General features: G+C 36.7%; 1 protein-coding gene across 2 annotated transcripts in view; it reads left to right on the plus strand.

Moving 5' to 3' along the window:
- Kcnq5 (potassium voltage-gated channel subfamily Q member 5) overlaps positions 1-17,420 on the plus strand; it is a 550,965-nt gene that overhangs the window by 458,932 nt on the left and 74,613 nt on the right. For both annotated transcript variants that reach the window (XM_046443015.2, XM_046443014.2), the window contains exons 6-7: positions 10,407-10,517; positions 16,287-16,382. In XM_046443015.2, the coding sequence (XP_046298971.1) occupies positions 10,407-10,517; positions 16,287-16,382 (207 nt within the window). The remainder of the gene's footprint in view (positions 1-10,406; positions 10,518-16,286; positions 16,383-17,420) is intronic.

The raw sequence follows: 17,420 nt of genomic DNA on the forward strand, positions 1-17,420 counted from the left end.
ATGAAAGGTTTGTCTGGATAGTTTTTTATTAAAATCGTCCAGATTGACCAGGCATGGTGGCTCACACCTGTAATCCCAGTAACTTGGGAGGCTGAGACAGGAGGATCACAAGTTCAAAGCCAACCTCAGCAGTTTAGCAAGCCCTCAACAACTTAGTTAGACCCTGTCTTAAAATGAAAAATAAACAAACAAAAAGTATTGGGCATGTAATTCAGTGGTAACGCACTCTTGGGATCAATGCTCAATACAAAAAAAAAAAAACAGTCTAGTTTGCATGTAATGAGCTCCTAATAACTATGGAAGTATAAAAATTAAATAGGAAAATTAAAGAAAACATTCTGAGTTGGAGTATTTCTAAGTACTAGGCTTTGGGGGTGGTGGGGGGGGAGAACAAGAAAAGAAAGAAAAAAGTCCCCTTTATTAAAAGAGTACAAAGTATCAACATAAATTACCAAAATATATTTCATTTTCTACAGACACATTGTGCCAGTGAATTCCAAGTATTAAATAGTAAATTCCTTCCATGGAGGCAGGAGGATCATGAGTTCAAAGCCAGCCTCAGCAAAAGTGAGGCACTAAGCAACTCAGTAGGACCCTATCTCTAAAAAAATACAAAATAGGGATGGGGATGTGGCTCAGTGGCCAAGTGCCCCTGTGTTCAATCCCCCCAAAAAAGATTATGAGAACTGTCCCCAAAACATATTTTAGGGGGATACTGTGGTGTGATCAACACTGCTCATAGCAAATAACAATTTAAAGAACTTTGATCCCTGAAAACAGCTCCATAATAGGGAAGGAATGCATCTAGTTAATAGATTAATTTAGATAACAGATAAAGGGGCTTTCTACCAAGAACGTAGCAAGTGCCCAAAGATGGCAGCTATTGCAGGTCTACACCAGCACTATTGCGGATGTTCAATGGAAGAGTCCTTATAACAAAAGAAACAAAACAAAACTATAGGCTTTGTTGCAGACTCAACATTTAAGCACAGAGGGGCTTGGGAATTGGAGAGTGTGACGAAAAAAAATGTTCTGGGATCTGAAGTGAGCAACTAAAAGGGCCTTGTGGCAGACAGGAGTAGCTAGTGGGAGTGGCTGTTAGATGAGGCACTGGCCTCTCCTGGAAAAGAGGATCTTCTGGTTGCAAGGTGGAGCTCCATTTAATGTAATTTTCTGTTATTTTCCTCCTTAATTGCTTCAGATTTATTCTGAATAATTTAAGAATGGATTTTCCTGAAGTTATTTTCTATTATTATCTCCTCCTTTCCTGATGTTATTTTTTTTCTCCTTTAGATTTGCTTTAAATTTATTCTAAAATAACTTGCAATTGGGTTTTCCTGAAGCAATTTTTTCTGGTAATGACTTGTTCTTGAAGGCCAGTCTTTTTTTTTACTTTCTGTTTGCTGCTATTCTTGTAATGATCATACTGTTATTGGTTTAAAAGAAAGATGCATGCAGCAGCAGATAGTGTCAATCTGATCTTGAGTCAACATCTGCATACAGATTCCACTTGAGTCTATGTGCTTGAAATTATTATCTCAGGTATATAGAAAAATTTTCATCAGCCACATTTAGCTTCAAAAATCATGCCAAAATCCTTATAGTCTTTCTCAAAGCAAGCTTTATATGTAATATGGTATACTCAACAACTTGACATCCCAAATATGCCCTTTTATTCCCCTTCAATAAGGCTTTCCAGCCATCATTTCCCTCCTAGGAAACATACTGACTGAAGTTTGTAGCATACCAAGTGCTATTCAATATCCACAGGATTCTGTTCTCACCATTGTCTGAATGTTTGCAGAGTTCAAGGTGTTCATTCCAAAATATTTTAAAATATAATGGCATGCTTAAGTTCATATTGTTGCATAAGCTGATGATATATGGTACAGAAAGAAAGATGGATGATCCTATTAAAAATGGAATAGAATGCCTTAGAAAAATTCAATAAATGCAAAATTATATATATATATATATATATATATATATATATATATATATATATGAAACCAGAAGTGAACATACAGTTACACAGGGGGAAACCTGAAATAGCTAGGACTCTAAACTCAGATATCTCCACTGTATTCATGGTCCACTAAAAATACAACTTATGAAAAAAAAACATTAAAATTAAGAAAAACAATTTATTATGGGTGAGGTTTATGCAAAGAAAATGAAGCATAAGTTCAACTGCAAACTATGCCTTTCATCAAGAATATTAGGAAATAAATATACATTGTGGGTTTTAAGTTGAAATAATATATTTAACATATTTACCTGTTTGTGATGATGTACTTTAATCAAATTTCTAAGTGGCCAATTAATCATCACAGAAGTTTCAATCAAGAAAGCTTCTCTTAAAGGGGAAAATAATACAAGGGGGAGAAATGAATGACAGTAGAGGGGGTAGAGAGAGAAGAGGGGAGGGGAGGGGAGGGGGGATAGTAGAGGATAGGAAAGGCAGCAGAATACAACAGACACTAGTATGGCAATATGTAAATCAATGGATGTGTAACTGATGTGATTCTGCAATTTGTATACAGGGTAAAAATGGGAGTTCATAACCCACTTGAATCAAAGTGTGAAATATGATATATCAAGAACTATGTAATGTTTTGAACAACCAGCAATAAAAAATTAAAAAAAAAGAAAGTTTCTCTTTATATTATCATGTATTAATACATAAGATCAGAAAATCATCTCACCTACATAGAACACCAGGAATCTCTCATAAGAACATTTATTTTATTTTACATTAATTCAATTGCACTATAGTTCAGTCCATTCCTTTGACATTCATTTGCTTTATAGAGTAAAAGTTTACTGTATCATGATTCACTTTTAACGCTATATCTTGGAAGGGAATTAAATGCCTTGACTCAGGAATTATCAAAAATGTATTAGTACAGGGAGAACCCATTAAATGACTGATTTTCAGTTCCTTCTACCTTCCTGAACCCACCCAGTCCCTGTCATTCCCACCCAGCTAACCTGTATGCAGTCATGAAGCATCCCCAGAGCTCATCCAAGATGAACAGAGGCACTGGATTTAACTCCAAGATGAATGAAGGCATTGGATTTACCACTATCCACTGTGCTCAGTTCTTGCACCCTAAGTTATATGCACATTTAGAAGTGGCAAGGAATTAACACAGGGGTGATGAAGGTATCTTCAAAGAAAATATATTACTTACGCTATTACTTTGTCAGTGTGGGATCCCTAAAGAAACCGGTATTTCAAGGGATTTTTTTTTTTGTTATAATAGTACTTCATTACTAGATTTCAGTTTTTCAAAATCAACCATTTCTCTACAAGTTCATGCAGTCCACATCACTATGTTACCTGTATACTGTAATTAATAATCACCATCCGCCCTTCTGAGTTGGAGTCACCAATGAACTTGGTGTGGGAGCTGCTGCATACAGAGATGATAAGATACAATAAAACTCATCATACCATGTCAAGCTACAAATGATCTTGCAGATCTGTGAAGAGTTTTTCCAGAAGATAAGTCAACTGATTCATCATCTAATTCAACTGTAAAGTCCAGGTATGGTCTCCCCACAACCCCTGAAGAGCTTACAGGTGGCCTCAAGTTTCTCTGAAACAAACCACTGTTCCAGAATCTCCCCCAGTGTCCTGAAGGGTCTTCAGGGACTTACATGGGCCGGCCTTCCTCTGACTCTGAACCTACATGAAAGTAATCATTAATGGAAAGATTCATGAGATTTCTGAAAGACCGAAATGGTTTATTGTTTAGGATAAGCACACAAGAGGCTTCTGCTTCTCACTTCATGTGCGAAGGATCAACTGATGGACATTAGCAAGGCCTTTCCAGTGCTAGGAAAAGAAAAGAAATAGAATGCAGCTGTACTGGCCCAAGGAGACTTACTGGTACTTCAAGGGAAGCTTCACCTGAAAGTACAAAAAAAAAATTGGTCATCTCTATGCAGGGCTCAATCCAAAGATGGCTTTATTGAATGCAGCTGGTCCTTGCCTTAGAAAGCTGGCAGCTAGATCAACCAGATGGGTCATTGTGAATTCCTGGAGAAGATTCACATCTTTTTATTCTAAGTGCACCTTAGAGACTTCATAATTTGTCTGGTGCTCTCAGTTCACACAGCGAAGCCCAGTTGCCCCCTTTGCATCCACAGAAGTGAAGTGATGCGTTCTCTGGGCAAGAAACAAAGGCAACTCCCGCCACCTCCCTCCTTGGCATGAAGGAGACAAACTTCCACCTGTTGCCAAATCCTTCCCAGGCCTACCCTAGAGACAAAAGGCCCCTGTGCGGTCAACCAAGAAATTCTCTGTCCTAGCGACATCAGAACAAAAGAAGTTGAGGGGGTCAGGGGATCAGCTGCTGGCTCTTCAGGTTTCTGCACTCTGAAATATGGTCATCCCAAAAGCTGGGCCCAGAGTACAGGGAGAAGGTAGGAAGAGTCTTCACCCAGCCAGCGGGACCCTAGGCTGCTACACTGTCAGCACTTGAACCAAGAAGAATAACTCAGATGTGTTATTTTTTAGGTCTTTCAAATCATGAAAGATAACATTTTTGCTGTAACCAAAACATGAAATTTCACCTTCAGTAGATAATTATTAATAGGCTGTTATAAAAAATATTTTGAAGAAAAGGTATAGTAGACTTAGCAGATTAAAATCTTTCCCACATATTTAAAATTAGAAATCTATAATAAAATTGTCCCTTTTTTCCCCATTCTTAAAGAAATCAAGGGTCCCATACTGACACTTCTGGTGACATATGATTAACTTGACAAATTCCATCTCTCTGACCACAGATGACCTCTTCCACTCCAGAGGCCTCTTGTCAACTTGAATTTGATGCCCTCTCGACCTTACAGCCCCTTTCCAGGATGAATTTCTTCTTAATTCAACAGATTACCATTGAAAGATTTTTTGAGGAGAATAAGAAAATGGTACTTCTTGCAAGTATATAAAGAAGGAAATAGAGGAAGACAAGAATAAAAACAGAGAGCAGATACTGTAACATTCTGGCCTACCAGGGTAGCAGTGGAGACAGAGAGAATGGAATGAATTTGCAATAACTGAAATAAATACAAGCAAACAACAGGACTTGCTGATTATTTCAGTGAGGGGGGCATCCAGAGAAAGGAGTAAGAAGGATGCTTGTGAGGCTTCTGACATGAGCCACTGGATGGATGGTAGTACTCTTGATTAAGATGAAAGGGGAAACATTTGGGAATTCACAGACTGGAAGAAAATAGGAGTTCAGTTTAATGACTCTATGATATCCAAATAGAAATATCAACAGATGTGTGAATTTAAAACTCAGAAGAGTGGCTTGGCTTAAAAATATAAATCGGGTGGGTTCAGCATAAAAATGGTACCTAAATCCATAAGAACATTTAAGATCACCTGGGAAGAGAGAGAGAGAGAAAGAAAGCAAGAAAAAAAGAAAGTCCAAGAAGAATAATCTTTAAAAGACCTAAAGTCAAATCTTAGGAATCCAATGCCCAAAGATGGAAAGGAGTAGGAGGGAGCCACAGAAGATGAGCTACCAGAAACACAGGAAAAAACATGGAAGTGAAGAGAAAAAAAGTTCTCCTAGGAAGGATTTCCTGCTCAGCTGAATGCTTCTGCAAGGTCATGTCCTGGAGACTATCTCCTTTTATCGTTTCTGTCTCTCAGAATGGTACCCTCCCCTTCAAAGCCCAGGTAAGATGGCATGACATGAGCAATCACTCTCAGGGCTCCTTCACGACTGCTTATCCCCAAGATGTTGGTACCTTTTCTCAATCTTCATTCTTTTGATTCCCTATTACTCTGTAACATCAGGAATTTCCTGATCCTTTGTGACAGTCCCTCTCTTTTCCAGTAGGGTTTCATTGATATAGGCTTTTTAAATTGTTTTCTATTATTGAAGAACGATATTCTTCTTTCTTTTCCATCCCATAAATATCTCTTTCCTACGGTGTCCTTGAACCTTTTCTTTTCTTACTTTGTAATGTCATTTATGTGCAAAGCTTCAAGGATCATTCTGTGCCAGATTTCAAAACCCAAATATCATGCCAAACCCAATCTTTCTCAAAATCAAGCTCTCGTTCTCAAATTCCTGCTAGACTTGACTACATCCGTCACACTGACATTTAAAAAACCATTATTTGCAAAAACAAACTCTTCACCTTTACTCTAAAACCTTCTCTTTTTCATTGTTGTATTTTTTATTTATGCCACAAACATCTTGCCACTTGAACTTTTAAAGTCATTTTTTAGTCTTTCCCTTTACCCCAGACATGCAGTAAACGTATTTCTATTGAACTTCCTAAACATGTCTCTCTACTTTTCATTTCCATACAATCTCTTAACTGTTTTCTCCACCTCTCATTTCTCCCTGCTCCAACCCATTCTAAACATTTTCTGCTAAAATTTCAATTTCTAAAACCAATACAATTTCAATGTACACTGCCTTAAAAACCTTTCATAAGTATTTCCTTGCTTTAAAACAGGAAACAGAATTCTTAACCCACCACCTAAGGTTTTTTTAATTCATTCAGTGCATATCTATTGAGTGACTACTACTGTATACCAGTCACAGTGCTTGGATTCAGCAGTAAGCAAGACATAGACAGAGCCTACATGATTTTTACATTCTAGCAGGGAAACCAGCGAACAAGTAAATTTAATCAATATATACTATTTAAGATATTGATATCATCTATAAGTAAAAATGAACAGAGTACAAGAATCCTAAAGCTCAAGAAATAAAATCAAGAATTAATAGATGGGATGGACTCAAACTAAAAAGCTTCTTCTCAGCAAAAGAAACAATCAATGAGGTGAACAGAGAGCCTACATGTTTGGAAGCAAATTTTTGCCACACACACATCAGATAGAGCACTAATCTCCAGGACATATAAAGAACTCAAAAAACTTAACACCAAAAAAAAAAAAAATCAAACAACCCAATCAATAAATGGGCTAAGATAAAAATTTGATCAACACATACATTAAAAAATGTTCAACATCTCTAGTAATTAGAGAAATGCAAATCAAAACTACTCTAAAATTTCATCTCACGCCAGTTGGAATGGGAGCTATTAAGAATACAGACAACAATAAATGTTGGTAAAGATGTGGGGTAAACGTTACACTCATACATTGCTGGTGAGACTGCAAATTGGTGCAACCAATCTGGAAAGTAGTATGGAGATTCCTCAAAAACTTGGAATGGAACCACCATTTGATCCAGCTATCCCACTCCTCAGTCTATACCCAAGGGACTTAAAATCAGCATACTATAGTAATGCAGCCACATCAATGTTTACAGCAGCATTATTCACAGTAGCTAAACTGTGGAAGAAACCTAGATGCCCTTCAATAGATGATTGGATAAAGAAACTGTGGTATATATACACAATGGCATATTACTCGGCATTAAAAGAAAATTAAATTATGGCATTTGCCAGTAAATTGATGGAGTTGGAGAATATCATGCTAAGCGAAGTAAGCCAATCCCAAAAAACCAAAGGCCAAATTTTCTCACTGATAAATGGATGCTGATCCATAACAGGGAGGGGGCAGACACGGGAAAAATGGAGGAACTTTGATGGGCAGAGAGAATGGAAAGTAGAGAGGGTGCATGGTGGCAGGAAAGATAGTGGAATGAGACGGACATCATTACCCTAGGTACATGTATGACTGCACGTGTGGCACCAAGCTACATCATGTGAAACCCTAGAATTGTAAAGTTGTGTTGCAATTGTGTATAATGAATCAAAATCCTTTCTGCTGTCATATATACCTAATTAAAATAAATTAACTATTTTTAAAAAGAAAAATCTTTTAAAAATGAGCAGAGTAAAGATTTAGGGAACAATTGGCAGGGAAAAATCTTAAATAAGGTGATCAGGGATAGTCATTTTTAGATTTGTTTTTATTTTTAATTGACATATAGCAAATGCACATACATACAAACCCTCACTGTATAGTAATCAGAGCAGGTTAATTGCCGTTTCTGTTGTTATGGACACTTATCTTTTTTTGTGTGTTGGAAACATACTAAATCCTTTCTAATATTTTAAAATATTTTATTGATTATTGAAAGCTCTAGTTATTCTACTGTGCTATAAAACATTAGAAGTTACTCCTCTTATTCAACTGTACCCATTAATCAGAGTTGGTCTTTCTGTGGAGCTGACAATTGAGCAGCTACCTGAATGGAGACCTGGGAGTAAGAGAAATCCACAAAGAAAATAGCAAGTGCAAAGACCCAGAGGCAAGCAAAGGATCAGTGTGCTGATGAGCATCAGGGCAGGCTTAATGGATGCAGTATGAGATGGAGAGTGATGGAAGAAGATGCCTGAGAAGTGGGAAGAGGCCCAATCATTCAAAACCCTGAAGGCCTTGGAGAGGAGCTGGGACTTTGTTCTAGGGCTATAGGGGCCCCTGGAACTGATTGACCATGGGAGAGACACGCTTTGATTATCATTTTCAAAGACACTTCCTGGGGCTGAGGATGTGGCTCAGTGGAACACCTTGGTTAGCATGTATGAGGTCCTGGATTTGATCCCCAGAATGGTAACCCAAAATAAAAAGATATCTTGAGCAAATCTAGTTAACCCCCTGTTCTACTAATGCTTTTTGTTTTTGTTATATGTTGATGGATTATTGTTGTACATATTTATGAGGTACAAGGGATGTTATGATTTATGAATATAATATATAATAATCAAGCTAATTCATGTATCTACCACCTCAAACACCTCAAATCATTTTTGGTGAGAATTTTGATATTTACTCTCAGCAATTTTGAAATATCCTATGCACTATAATTAGCCATATTCACAACATTGTGCAACTGCTCTTTAAAGAAAAAAAAACACATTTCATTCTCCCCAACTCACACCTCTGGTAACTACCATTCTACTCTCTGCTTCTAAGTTCAATTGTTTTAGATTCCACATTTAAGTGAGACCATGTGGTATTTGTTTTTTTGTGCCTAGTTTATTTCACATCATCTCATTTGATGCAGAAAAAGCCTTTGAAAAAAATCAGTATCATTTCATGATCAAAACTCTCAATAAATTAGGTAAAGAAGAAAGGTAACTTGATATAATAAAGATCAAACATGACAGTCCATAGCTTACATTATATTCAGCAGTGAAAATTTGAAAGTCTTTCCTTTAAGATCCAAAACAGAGCAAGGATGCCCCACTCTTGCCGCTTCTATTTATTATAGCACTGGAAGTCCTTGCAATTGGGTAAGAGAAAGAAATAAAAGCCATCCAAACGAGAAAGGAAAAAGTGCAAGTACTACTGTTTACTGAGTACATAGTCTTATACGTAGGAAAAAAACTCTAAAGATTAAACACACACACACATACACAACCTGTTACAATGAAAAATTCAGTCAAGTTGCAGGATACAAAATAAACACACCCCACAGTCCTTCTATTGTTAGCTTCTCTATGTTTACAACAAACTTTCTGAAAAAGAAATTTGAAAAAGAAAAAGAATATTGCCATTTGCAATAGCCATCAAAAAAATGAAATAAAAACTTGGAATTTTTGAATAAGAAGGTGAAAGACCTATATGCTGAAAACTATAAAACAGTAATGGAAGAAACTGAGGAAGTCACTAACCCTTTTCAAATCCACCATGCCCCAGCCCAGAGAACCACTTATACTTTTCAGAATGTCCTGTATGTTCTCACCGCTGTGCCGCTGGTCACTTGTTTCCTCTCCCCAGAGGCCACTCTTGATCATTTCTGTCTTTCAAAATATTACCCCTCCTTCAAAACCTAGCCATGATCGACATCTCCCCAGTAAAACCTATTTAACCTCCACGCCAGTAACAATCAATTGTCCTTAAAATCCCACAGCAGTTTATTTGTGCCTCCATCACCATCCCTGCTTTGCCCTATTTTTGTGTTTTAATTATTTGTGTGTGACACACCTCCCTTAATATCTTAGGCCAAGAACTGTGTACCTCTCATATTTGTTCCACTACAAATCATGACATGTACCTTGCACACACTAAGACTTCAGGAAGTGCCTGCCAAGGTAATGGATGGACAGCCTTAATTAACATAAATTATTGTTTGGGGTTCTGATCCAGTCCTAAATCTGCAGTGCTATCATTTCTGTATCACTGATGATTATCTGCTTACTTAAATAACCTTTCCCTGAATACACTTAGAAAAGATGGAAAACTGTTATATGGGAGAAACAACTATGTAGGTTATTCCTTTCCTTAAACAAAGCAAAGTTCTGTTATGCGTCATGGAAAATTAAAGCACAGCAATAAAATGCGCCAACAAGACTTGTTGAGTAATGATTTAGTGGAAATGTTGCTTTGTCTCCTGTTCATGGGTCCTAACTTCCCTCTCAAGTACTTAAGCTGAAAGTTCTGTTTATTTTGTTTTTAGATTACATTGACCACTATTGGCTATGGAGACAAAACTCCCCTAACTTGGCTGGGAAGATTGCTTTCCGCGGGCTTTGCACTCCTTGGCATTTCTTTCTTTGCACTTCCTGCCGTGAGTATCTTTGCATCAATAAAGCAGCTTCAATTAGGTCTTAGAGGTTTAGTGGAGTCAGCTTTCACACATTGGTATGCTTGGGAACATATCTATGTCACTGACAAATTTAATTTTTCTAATATAACGTTGACTTTTCTAAATATATCTAGGTGGATAATTTATAAAATATGGTCTTCCCTCAGAAGCACTTAGACATTAATACCAGCTAGGTCTTTATGATCAAATAATAATTCAGATGGCATCACCTTTTCAATCAGCATGCCCCCAAAACATTTTAAATATTTGTGAAGATTTAAAGATGTCTTCATTTTAAACTGATTGTTTTGATTTGGTTTACAACATGTGCTACTAAATAGATGGCTATGCACAAGTGGAGATTCATTTGAAAGAAAAACATATGATCTCAAAGGGTTTTAAATGTGTCCAGTGATTTATTCTTTGTGTCACTGTCATTGATTTTCTTAATGAGCTGTTTCTGCATCTTATCAGAATGAAGAACACGTTTTTCTTCCCACAAGTTTCTGATTATTCTCTACTTAATGAATGAAGTTTATTTTTCTGATCATTTTATCCTCTTGTTTCTTTGCTGGCAGTTGAAGGAAATATTATAGTTTCTGTTTCCAAGTTCTAACTTTTGTCCCCTCTGCCTGGGAGGTGAGGGAGGCAGTCAGCATAATGGAGTGTTGAGGTGGTAGTCACAGGTGAACTTGAAGAACATAGTCGTGTCCTCCAGACACACACAAATGCCATGGCACAGTCTCTGCCAAGGAGAAACTTGAGAGCAACCCTCCAAAGAAAGCCAAGGGAGTGGGTCAGAGGGAGCTTTTCAGCTCCACCGTTTATTTCATGGGGATCCTCCCTTTCCTGTTAATAAATGCAAAGGGCATTCTTGGTCCTTCTGACAGCCAGTGCCCAGCTCCATATTGACCAGCTGGTTTTTCCTCAGAACACTCAAACTCACAGAAAAGAGATTTAAAAGACTGTGCACATGCTTGGGCATTAGACCTGAGTTTGAATTATTTGTCACATACTATATGACTATATTGGTTTGCTACGGCTACTATAACAAGTTTCCACAGACTGGTTGTCTTAAATAATAGAAATGTATTGTCTCACAGTTCTTGGAGGATAGAAATCTAAAATCAAGGTATTGGAAGGATTAGTCCCTTCTGAAAACCATGAGAGAATCATCTGTTTCAGGACCCTGTCCTTGGCTTGAGGACGACGACATCTTCTTCCTGTATCTTTATGTCTCCCATGTCTAAATTTCTTCTTCTTATAAGAACATCAGTCATGTTGGATTAGGGACCACTTGAATGACCTTATTTTAACTTGATTACCTCAGGAAGAGCCCTATCTTCAAATAGGGTTATATTCTGAGGTTTAGAAATTAAGACTCCAACATATCAACTTAGGGGGAACATAATTCAGTTCAAGGAGTGACTTTGAATATGTTTCTGCATGGATACAATGGAGGAAGAATTATTGAACCCAGAGAAATTTTGTGAAGAATAACCACTATGAGATAGTAGAATGAATCAGATATAACTTTCCTATGTTCATATTTGAATACACAACCAGTGTAACTCCACACCATGTACAATCACAAGAATGGGACGTTATACTCCATATATGTATGATGTCAAAATTCTACTGTCATGAATAACTAAAAAGAACAAATAAAACATTTTTTTAAAAAAAGGGAAAAAAAACAACCAATATGATAATGTAAGACAAGGGCTTGTTATAAAGAAAACTTAAATGCTACTTCCCTTTACCTCATGAATATAAAAAGACATGTTTCCTACAAGATGATGACATCAAAGAGAATTTTAAAAAAAATAAATAAATTCACTTATCCAAAGCCAAATCCTCTAGCATTCTGAACAATCCAGAACAGGGCAGAGACTCACTGAACAATTAGATTCCTGCAGGAAAATAACTTAAGAACAGTGAAACACAGTTTGTGATTTTTGTTCCTAAAATAATGGCCCCAAATATCTGCTTCTTTTGTGTTTATAGTTACCCTTAGCTAACATAGATAGCAGATGTAATTAAATAGACAGGGGTGTATCTGCTGTCTTGTAGCAAAGCCACTTGAGACCTAACTCATAATCTAGTCTTCTTCATCATTCTAATAAAATGACCCATATAGTTTCACAATTCTTTAAGGATTAAAAACAACAAATATAGAGGAAAAGTGATAGAACAAACACTACAATGGGGAGAAATGGTGAAAGGTTAACAGCAAAGGAAGGAAAAGAATATCTGTAAGAAGTGAGCAGACCTAAGTGTTCAAAGTGTGTGAAGACCTGGGGCCAAGTAGTGTTAGGGTCAACCTGCCCCTGGAAGCTGGCTGCCTCCAGCAAAGTGAAATGCCTCATGCCCTATAATGAAACTCTAGAAATGTTGCAGGGAGTTTAAGCTGTGTTGCTCTTAGGTTAAAGGTCAGAGACTAGCCATTCCTGGGAATGTTTCTGGTAAAATGATTACAATTTTATATGCAAATTAAAGTAACACAGGAAACCTGAAGAATTTGCTCACACAGAACAGAACATTTCTTAACAACGCCAAGAAAAGTTGCCTCTGTTATGGATCTTTTACTGCAACCTGGCAGGAGGTGCTGAGTTATCATTTTGTTATGTGCACCTGCCAGCCAACAGTGTTGTCTGATTGAAATTTAGGAGGACACATTGGCATTTTGCTGAGAAAGTTAGAGATGGATTGTGATCACTCCAGTTTCAGGCTTTTCCCACCCAGTAAACTTGAAGATCAGGGTGTCCCCATCTTACCTTCAATGCTGAAGGAGTGTCTTGCACATCAGAGAGTCATACAGGTCATCCTGTGTGACTTCTTCTGAGGCCCTCTCTATGCCTAGACTAAAGAGCTCACAGAGACAGCCCCTGCATCCTGGCATCACCCTGATGAGCAGGTCTCTCTCCTCTTTGGGTTCCCTCCCACTAATACTCCTGCTACAGGTATCTTTTTACTGATGAAGAAATTTTTGCAGTTTGAATTGCTTGAGACATTCAGCTAATAAGTTCAATGCAAGGACTAGTTCTGTTTGACTCAGGACATTAACCTTTCAAAAAATAAATATTAACCTCTATAATCATTAACAATATTAACAAATATAATTATTATATATAGTAAAATATTAACAACTGTTAAAAAGTCTTTTGGCAGAGGTTGTTTTCCAAGTGTGGGATACAAATTAGGCTCATTTAAGCTGGAAGATAAGGAGGGATAAATATTTAAAATGTTTAGCAAAACATTTTTTCTACTTAGTATTTATGTAGCACTACTCAGACTAGTACTAAAACTTAAAACCTAAAAAATTAAGCCTTGTTTTCCTAGAAAATGAATGAAAACAAAACTCAGTTTCTAAGAATCTGTATTATTGGTGTCAGTATTTGAAGGGATAGCACATATGTTGAAAGATTAAGCCATGTTGTGTGTGTGTGTGTATGTGTGTATATATATATAGATATAGATATAGATATATATATATATATATCATAACAGACTTTACTTAGAAGACTTATATTTAGGTGCACTGAGCTGTATACTTAGAGAGAGGTGGAAGAAAGTTGGAATGGAGCCACAGTGAGACAGTGAGCAGACCTGGTTTAATAACTGCTGTAATGTACAATCTGACGCAAGAGATATGTAGCAAACAGTTGCCACCTACTAATATAGGTTTCTAAGCAAAGCCAACATGACTTTCAGCAAATTTTAGTCTGTTTGGTAGATACTTAAGTTGTGCCATATAAGGCCTGACTTCATTTTCTAAACTCATAACTACACAAGTGCTCAAAACTGGCAGTTATGGCTGTTAATTCAACTTCTACAAAATCTTATGTTCCATAAGAATTGGTTATATACAATATATATATAATGTACATACATCTAATACATATTATAAATAAGTGCTATAAATTTTGAGGTTTTATATTCTCTTATATGTTTATACTGCATGGACAGTAACATTAAAAGGAAAATAAATCAATTTTTCCTAAATAACTTTACATAATAAAAAAATTAGGAATTACAAATGACTAGAGTTGATCTGGATTTGGAAATGGAAAGCCATTTGTATAACCTCCAAGTGGAGGTAAATATTGTTTAAATCTGCAAACCAGATCACAGAAACCAAGTTATTCTAAAGCTTAGTTTGTATAATCACAACCTGTATGAGATGGAAATCTTAGACAGCATGAGGCATGCACTGAAAAAAAGAGATGGAAAGCAGAACCTATGATGTCATTGCTCATTACATAGGACAGTCATTTATCTAATTAGTAATGGAGTAGGTCATTGCTCATTAGTAGCAAATAGTATTATTTTATAATTGTGTATTTTAAACATGATTGCATTACTGATTGTCTGGTTATTGTCACAGATGTACTCAGAATTGTGGAATTTCAAGATAAGGGGAAGGTTAAAAGCTATCTAGAGCCCAAAAATATCTTAGCCAAACTGTCACCCAGTCAAAACTTAACTAACACCTCCAAGAGATGAAATAAACCCACCACCTCTCCAGACAGCCTGTATCATCCTTGAACTACTTTAAAAAAACATAAAGAAAAGGAAAGCAACCATTCCTTACCTATGGCAAATAATGACTTAGTGCTTCTAAGATGTCCATCTCTAACCTAAGGGTTAGACTCCTTGAAGTTTAATAAAAAGCTAATAATTTATAGCTAGCAAATAAAATCCACAAACTTGAAAGCAGTGGAGTTCCAAGTCTCATACCAATAAAGTTGAGAGTATAGACAAAGCCCAGAGACTGAATGAAGCAATCTCTGAAAGCCAATGCAAGGCTGAGATGAAAAGCATCCTGATTTCACAAATGTTAGACCAAAGCAAACTGAAAGGAGAGGGGAACATCAAAGAACCAGGATTTTGGCAGATCAAGATGATAAGCAGACAGAAAGAAAACTAGCCAAAAACTAACATAAACATACTAATCTTACTAACCCCAAAATCTGAATAGGTGAGCCAAAACCAAAAGGTAAGGAATGCTAATAGTGTGAGATGAAAACAGGAAAAACAGAGTGTGCTTTGCAATGACCCATGCTCGTGTCTCTATCATATAGACAGGCAAAATGGAAAACCTCTTTCTTCAAAACTGAGTGCCTATTTGTCTCATCTGGATAATTTTCCACTCTCTTTTACTTTATTTGTAAAATTATAGCATCATGAAGGATTATAACTAGGACAGACTTGAAACACACCCTCCCCCATTTCATGGATCAAGAATATATAACTTCAGAGTTTTGTCAAACGGATAAAGTCCTCCCATATCCACAGCAGCAAGATTTTAATTCTCTCAAAGTCAAAATCCAGAATTCATGTCCTCAAAATGCTATCACTAGATAAGACCACTCACTCCAATTTAGGCACAAAGAGATGTCACAGAGAAGGCCACACACAAAAAAAAAAATTTAATAGCAAATTATATTTGTGTTTATGATGCCTATTACTATATCAGCAAAGCCAAGAAAAAGGCAAACCCTAGTTGATTTGCTAAAGAACAGAAGTTGTTATATCTCTTGACAATGTTGCCTAACAACTTGCCATTAGCTGACGCTATTATAATAGAGATAAATAGTGTTTGTTTTAGTATGTAACATGTTTATTCTGGACAAGTTACACACTGTTTGTCTTCTCAGACTCATTTTAGCAGTTTTTTAAATACTTGTATTATTTAACAGTACTTTTGAAATTTGTTTTTAAAAGTGCTATTTTTATATTTTGTTCCAGGGCATTCTTGGCTCAGGTTTTGCATTAAAAGTACAGGAACAGCACCGCCAGAAACACTTCGAGAAAAGAAGGAATCCAGCTGCCAACCTCATTCAGGTAAATGGCAATTCAATAGGTAGACCACAACATCTGTCTCCACAAGTGCTGGATGGGTCATTTTCAAATCTCTGTGCTTCTTTGTTTTTTGTAGAGCTACTATTTTGTCTCCTTTTAAAAAATAAAGTCAGGACTTAATGAACAGTCTTGGATTTGGGCAGGTATTTCCTCTCTCCCAACTGAAATATATTTTTTCAGCAAATGATCTAAGCATTATTCAGACTAATTAACCTTACCAGCAAGACCATGTAGAAATGAGCAGTTTGGTTTCTCCTGGAATGACCTAATGTGTCTTATGAATGATTGGTGAAACATAACTGATCATTAAGTAATGAAACAGAACATGGCCTTGTTCCCTGCTTGACAGTTAGCTTCCTCCAGCCAGATGTATGCCCAGGCTGAAGAACAACAGATGTGTTTAGAGCGTCAAAGTTTAGTGCCCGTGAAATTGCTTTTAATGTTGTCTAGGGCAATCACTTGAAAGAGTTATCTTATTTTAAGAGCTGGTGGGATTATGGGTTACATCCATGATGGAGGATATGAAATAATAAGCATATTACTTGAGGCTAGCTCATCATATATTGATTGTTAAGCATTTTGTTTTCTTTACGGTAACTCAGAATTTGCTTTAGCATTAAAAGAAATGAGCTATCCTCTTGCTATCCATATCTTTTGGGTGTGGAACCATCCTAGAACCAGGTTAAGAATCACAAAATATGTTTTTTGCCAGACTCATAATGTGAAGTTGGTACTTAATTATAGATAATTCTACAATCTAAAGTTTTTTCCCAATTCTGCCAAGGACTTAAGCTCCAGAACTTCTAAACTGGAGGTGTTTGGGATGGCAGTCCCAGGTACTTGAAGGCTTGTCTTCATGTAATAGGAAGCAACCACTTGAACCCTTAGCCTTGCAATACCTCCAGTACAGGAGGAGCTAGGGAAACGAGGGAGGAGAGAACATCGGTTGTACCATGAAAGAGATCTGTTCATGTCTAATGGCTAAATAAGAACATTAATTGTGAAATCGGCCTATTCTGC

Source organism: Marmota monax, unplaced genomic scaffold (genome assembly GCF_021218885.2).
Source record: "Marmota monax isolate L192 unplaced genomic scaffold, Marmota_monax_Labrador192_F-V1.1 WCK01_AAM20220418_F8-fsc00091, whole genome shotgun sequence".
NCBI lineage: Eukaryota > Metazoa > Chordata > Mammalia > Rodentia > Sciuridae > Marmota > Marmota monax.